Below are 6,736 nucleotides of genomic sequence, written 5' to 3'. Positions count from 1 at the left end.
TCAACAATTCAGACATCTACACCGGATTTGTATCTCCAAGAATTTCGATGAACTATTTGGGTTTCTTGATCCACATACACCACTAATTTCCACCAGACCGATCGAAGTTATTCAATCATACATATAAAATAAGTTGGATGGCGAGTCAAAAAATATTACTTAGGGTCATTGTTAAATCGGTAAGTAAATGTTTCCTTCAAGGTTTTATAGTTTTTTTTTATATGTTATTTTGTAATATTTGAATTTTAGTGATTTTCTTTTGGTTTTGTTCATTAAACAAAACTCTCAAGAAAAATATTAAGGTCATACTTGAGGGATAAGAAGGTTAAATCAAGAGATATTATTTATACTTAATTTTTTTTGTACCTTTTAATTTTATATTTATAACTTACTTCTTCTGCAAATTCTTTTATCTGAGTTATAGAAGGATATAATTTATTAAGAGGTATTAAAAATAAGAAGCCTAATTGAAAGATTGACAAGGTAAGTGATTTGTTTTACTATATTGTTAGTTTTTCAAATACTAGTTCTTCAAAAACATTAAATTAGTACCACTAAATGGTAGCTTGAAGAATCTTGTTAAGTTATTTCTTTACCATAACGGATGCTTTAATGATTTTCTCTTAACATATTTGTTACATATCACATATATGCCGATTTGATAGAATATAACTTTTACCTTTTGTTAACATTATTTTTTTATTGAATTGTTCTAGTTTTATTTGATGAGCTTATCATATATATATATATATATATATATATATATATATATATATATATATATATATATATATATATATATATATATATATATATATATATATATATATATATAGAGAGAGAGAGAGAGAGAGAGAGAGAGAGATTTTAAACTCATGAACTAAATTAAATTTAGTGATGAAGCATCTTTTTAAAGATGCATAAATAATTTGTAAGAGTATGTTTGGATTAGTGATGTAGTAGAATATTACTTCAACTTTTTTCAAATTTGTACCACTAGTTCAAACACAAAAAGCTACCTCTTTTTGAGGCCTATGTTTATGCTTTTCTTTGAAAATAGCAGCAAATTTTTGTTAACACTATTTTTTGGTTTTATCACATAGAAATCACACATTAAAAAGAATAAACTAGAGACAAAATTTAAAAATTAATAAATTAGTGTACACTGTATATTCATAATCACTTTGACATCATAAAAAGGAGAGAAATAAAGATGTAGTGGCAGAGACGACAATGGAATCTGAATGGTTGTGTGTTGAACTATAGGTGATGATGAACATTAATGAATCTGTGTTACTTCTCTCTACTTGCTTTTTGGTTGAACAAACTTTGGATATGTTACATCTATAATATCCCCTATAGATTTGGTAGAAACAATTTTTCTATCGTGTTGTAATGTTGTAATACTGTAATATTCTTCTTTTTTCCTGTCATAACAGTTAGCATACAATTTTTTTGTCATGTTGTAATATTGTAATATTCTTCTTTTCTTCTGTCATAACAACTATCATACAATTTTTCTATCTCTTGAAATATTGTAATGTTGTTTTTGGTGTCTTATTGTAACTAAGATTTTATATGTAGGCACATCATCAAGATAACTAATGGACATGTGGATATTATGTTATGAAGAATATTATGCTTCTATTGTTGAAAGATTCAATGAGGTGATATAAGGGTTAAAATATTTTTGCATTGCATGTATTTATTGAAAAATATGTAAATTATTGTTTTAATATTTAGTTGTTTAATTTATTATCTGTTGAGCTTGTAAATATTCATAGACACATCATCGTATGAAAAATAGACAATTGACCATATTCGACAACTTTGGATTCAATATTTTTTTCAAATTGTTGAAGAGCAAAAGGTTGAAGAGAAAAATGTACAATAAGACCAAATGCAAATAGTTGAAGAGCATAAGCACCAAGAAATGTATATGCAGAATATTATGACTTTTTGGTCCGAAATAATATGATTTTGATGTGTGATATTTTGGTATTAGATAATATGATTTTGATGTAAGACTTATATATGATGATATTAGAATATGTTTATTTTTGTTGTGCTTTTTGTTTACTGAATAAATGTTATATAAAAATATTTTGTTTAATGATTTTTTTACAATAACATTAAAAAATAAATTGAATTATTTTACACAGGCTATATAGATATTTGTTTACTGAATGTCCAACAACGTGTTATGGGTGAGAATGAGGAATTGGACGATGACGTGGCAAATGATAAGAAAATAAGGCGCAACAATAGAATAAAAAAGAAGCATCTAATATGGACCCAATTTGTTAGTAAGTGAGAGCATATTAGTAATGGGTTGCTCTAAGTGTGTGGGTGTGAATTTGTATGAGATATTCTCTCTCTCTCTCTCTCTCTCTCTCTCTCTCTCTCATTCACCACATGCAAATCCTTCTCTTACCCATTGTATTTCTTTCCCTTTAAGAAAACTTATATGAATCGTACTGCATCTATTTCTCTATCCATCCATTTTTGATATTATTCTCTGACTATTATTACCTAGATTTTACTGTCATTACACTGGTGCTTTCATTCCATCCATGGCCGGCAACACCCGCATGAAGGAGCTTGCAGCTGAGGTTAAATGCCAAGGCGAAGTTCTGGAGAAGAACGAACAGTCAAAAGCAGCCCGCTTTGCGAGAATGGAGACGATGCAGTTATCATCGAAGTCACGTTTTGCGGAGCTGTCGAAATTAATGGAAATGATGCTGAAACAGATGCAAGCTCTCAATGTTACCCATGGAAGCATGAACTTAGCGTCTCAGACATCAACCATCTCTCACTCATCATCATCGGGAACTGCTGCTCCACCACCTCTATTTCATGTTCGCAACATCAAGCTGGAATTTCCAAGGTTTAATGGTAAGAATGTACTCGATTGGATTTTTAAGGCTGAACAATTTTTTGGTTATTATCATACTCCAGATCCAGAGAGATTGATTATCGCTTCTGTTCACCTAGAACAAGAAGTTGTTTCGTGGTTCCAAATGGTTACGAGATCTCAACCATTTCAATCATGGCATGATTTTACACGAGCTCTTGAACTAGATTTTGGTCCCTCAATTTATGATTGCATAAGAGCATCGCTGTTTAAACTGCAACAAACAAAATCTGCTAATGATTATTACCTTGAATTCACTGCTTTGTCCAATCGTGTTTATGGATTAAGTAATGATGCATTAATTGATTGTTTTGTAAGTGGATTGAAAGAGGAAATTCATAGAGATGTTATGTTGCATTGTCCTATTTCAATTGTGAAGGATGTGTCTATTGCCAAGTTATGTGAGGAAAATTGTCTGTTCAGAAATTTGTATCTGCTCCACAGAAATCAGTTTATACCCAAAATAGAACTCACTTCAATCCAACCAGAAATGACCAATCACAAACTACCGAAAAAGCAACCAATCCACCATTACTTCCCACACCACCTACTAGACCTATGAGCCAATTCCAAAAGAACCCTGCAATCAAAAGAATTTCTCCAGCAGAAATGCAATTGAGAAGGGAGAAAGGATTGTGCTACTTTTGCGATGACAAATTCTTTTTTTCACATAAGTGCCCAAACAAGCAATTGATGTTATTCGAGTTGCATGATGATACTGAATATCTCAATTCATCTTCCTCAGAAGATATAACTAATACAACCGAGTCGGAAGAGGTGACAGAGCATCACTTATCTTTTAATGCTTTCCATGGAGCTACAGGAATGGGTGTTATCCGATTTAAGGGCTATATTGGTCCTATCTGTGTCTCGATTCTGCTTGATGGAGGAAGTTCAGACAACTTTATTCAACCACGTATTGTTAAGTTCTTAAATTTAGACGTGGAACCAACTAAAGGGTGCAAGGTTCTGGTTGGAAATGGACAGAACATGCAGACTGAAGGTGTGGTCAAGAAATTGCCTCTGAAGATACAGGGCATTGAGGTTACTATTCTTGCTTATCTCTTGCCTGTAGCTGGGGCGGATGTCCTCTTAGGTGCCCCATGGTTAGCTTCATTGGGACCTCATGTATCTGACTATGCTACATCTATGTTAAAATTTTACCTTGACGGAAAGTTTGTCACATTGCAAGGTGAAATTGGGAACAAACCGGTCATGGCACAACTGCATATTTTCAAGAGACTAAACCAGATGAATGCAATTAGTGAGTTATTTACTATACAAAAGATTGATCCTGTTGTTATAGAGGATAATTGGGATGGCATAACCGTTGATCTGGATCCTGAAATGAGTACACTGTTGCATACATACCGAGAGATATTTCAAATACCTAAAGGACTACCTCCCACGAGAGGATTGAGTCATGAGATATTATTGAAAGGGGGAGCACAACCTGTGAAGGTGAGACCCTATAGATATCCACATAGTCAAAAACAATAAATTGAACAGATGGTGCATGACATGCTTGAAGAAGGTATCATCCAACCAAGTCTTAGTCCCTTTTCATCCCCAATTATCCTAGTGAAGAAGAAAGATGGCACTTAGAGATGTTGTACAGATTATAGGGCTTTGAATGTTATAACTATCAAGGACAGTTTTCCCATGCCTACTGTGGATGAATTACTTGATGAGTTATATGGAGCAAAATATTTTTCTAAGCTGGATCTTCGTTCTGGTTATCATCAGATACTTCTTAAGCAAGAGGACAGACAGAAAACAACTTTTAGAACGCATCAAGGCCATTATGAGTGGTTAGTGATGTCGTTCGGGCTTACCAACGCCCCAACTACATTCCAAAGGCTTATGAATCAACTTTTCCAACCATTGTTAAGGAAGTGTGTTCTTGTTTTCTTTGATGAAATCCTAATATATAGCCCTTCATGGCATGCACATTTGCAACATGTAGAAACCGTGTTTCAGATCTTAAGTCAAAATGTGTTCTATGCAAAACTCTCCAAATGTTCATTTGGCTTAACTGAAGTAGAGTATCTTGGTCACATAGTTTCTGGTACTGGAGTATCAATGGATAGAACAAAGGTCCAAGCGGTGTTAGATTGGATGATACCAACAAATTTGAAACAACTACGAGGCTTCCTTGGGCTCACCGGATATTATAGACGATTTATTAAGTCTTATGCGACCATAGTCGGCCCTCTCACTAATCTTTTGAAGAAGGATGCTTTTATGTGGGATGAAAATACACAAAAAGCTTTTGAGCAGTTAAAAAGAGCAATCACTTCAGCTCATGTATTAGTGTTACCAGATTTTTCGCAAGTGTTTATCCTTGAGACAGATGCTTCTAATACAGGAGTGAGAGCAGTCCTAAGTCAAGGAGAACATCCCATAGCTTTCTTTTCTAAGAAGATGAATCCGCGAATACAGCTACAATCGGCGTATACGCGAGAATTTTATGCTATCACAGCGGCATTAGCTAAGTTCTGACACTATCTTCTAGGTCACAAATTCATCCTGCGAACAGACCAGAATAGCTTGAAAAGTCTGTTAGATCAATCTCTTCAAACCCCTGAGCAGCAAGCTTGGCTTCATAAATTGATTGGCTTTGATTTCCAAATCGAATACAAGCCAGGGAAGGATAATCAAGCTGCAAATGCTTTATCTAGAATGATGTCCTTGTCATTATCATCACCACAATGTGAGTTTTTTGATGAATTAAAGAAAGCAATTGTGGAAGATGAGCATTTGCAATTAATTGTTCAACAATGCCTTAACAATACTATGAACAATGGTAATTATGCGGTGAAAGATGGTTTAGTGTATTGGAAACACAGATTGGTAGTCCCGGTTGAGAGTAGTTTGATTCACAAAATTCTCACAGAATATCATGACACACCTATAGGGGGACACGCAGGAGTGACCAGAACTCTTGCAAGAGTTGCATCTCAGTTTTATTGGCCTAATATGCGACAACATGTGTAGAAGTTCATTGCAGCTTGTATCATCTGTCAACAAGCGAAGTCTGTCAATAAGCCTTATGCTGGTCTGTTGCAACCATTGCCGATTCCGGAGCAAGTTTGGGAAGATATCGCAATGGATTTTATTACCGGCTTACCTCCTTCTTCTGGTTTTACTGTTATAATGGTAGTAGTTGACAGACTAAGTAAGTATGCTCATTTCATACCCTTGAAAGTAGATTATTCTAGTAAGACGGTTGCTGAGACATTTATGCATAATGTGGTTAAATTACATGGAATGCCTAAATCAATAGTGTCTGACAGAGATAAAGTATTCGCTAGTCAATTTTGGCAGCAATTATTCCAATTACAGGGCACGACATTAGCGATGAGCTCCGCGTATCATCCTCAAACGGATGGACAATCCGAGGCTTTCAATAAGTGTTTAGAAATGTATTTGCGGTGTTTTTCGTTCAAGAATCCAAAGGCATGGTCCAAAGCTCTCTCTTGGGCGGAACTGTGGTATAATACGGCGTTGCATTCAAGTTTAGGAATCTCTCCATTCAAAGCTTTATATGGGAGAGATCCTCCTATGCTAATTCGTTACACTATTAACACTGTTGATCCGGTAGACCTGCAACAACAGTTAATTGAAAGGGACAAAATTCTACTTGAGTTGAAAGAGAATTTGAGGAGAGCTCAACAAGTGACGAAAGTCAATGTTGATAAGAAAAGAAGCAATGTGTCTTTGGAGATTGGTGATCAAGTTTTAGTCAAGTTGCAACCATATAGACAATCCTCGGTAGCTTTGCGAAAGAACAATAAGTTAGGGATGCGGTATTTTGGCCCC

General features: G+C 34.6%; 1 protein-coding gene across 1 annotated transcript; it reads left to right on the top strand.

Annotated features, from left to right (window-relative positions):
* Window positions 1–2,573: 2,573 nt before the first annotated feature.
* Window positions 2,574–5,416, top strand: LOC127112789 (uncharacterized). Its single transcript, XM_051046393.1, has 3 exons — window positions 2,574–3,227; window positions 3,338–4,375; window positions 4,565–5,416. Exons 1-3 carry the CDS (start codon window positions 2,574–2,576, stop codon window positions 5,414–5,416), a joined length of 2,544 nt encoding a protein of 847 aa, XP_050902350.1.
* Window positions 5,417–6,736: the final 1,320 nt, after the last annotated feature.

The sequence above is a fragment of the Lathyrus oleraceus genome, chromosome 1, assembly GCF_024323335.1.
Source record: "Lathyrus oleraceus cultivar Zhongwan6 chromosome 1, CAAS_Psat_ZW6_1.0, whole genome shotgun sequence".
In the NCBI taxonomy this organism is placed as follows: Eukaryota; Viridiplantae; Streptophyta; class Magnoliopsida; order Fabales; family Fabaceae; genus Lathyrus; species Lathyrus oleraceus.
Note: the sequence above shows the minus strand (reverse complement) of the source record. Positions and strands in the feature narration are given on the sequence as shown.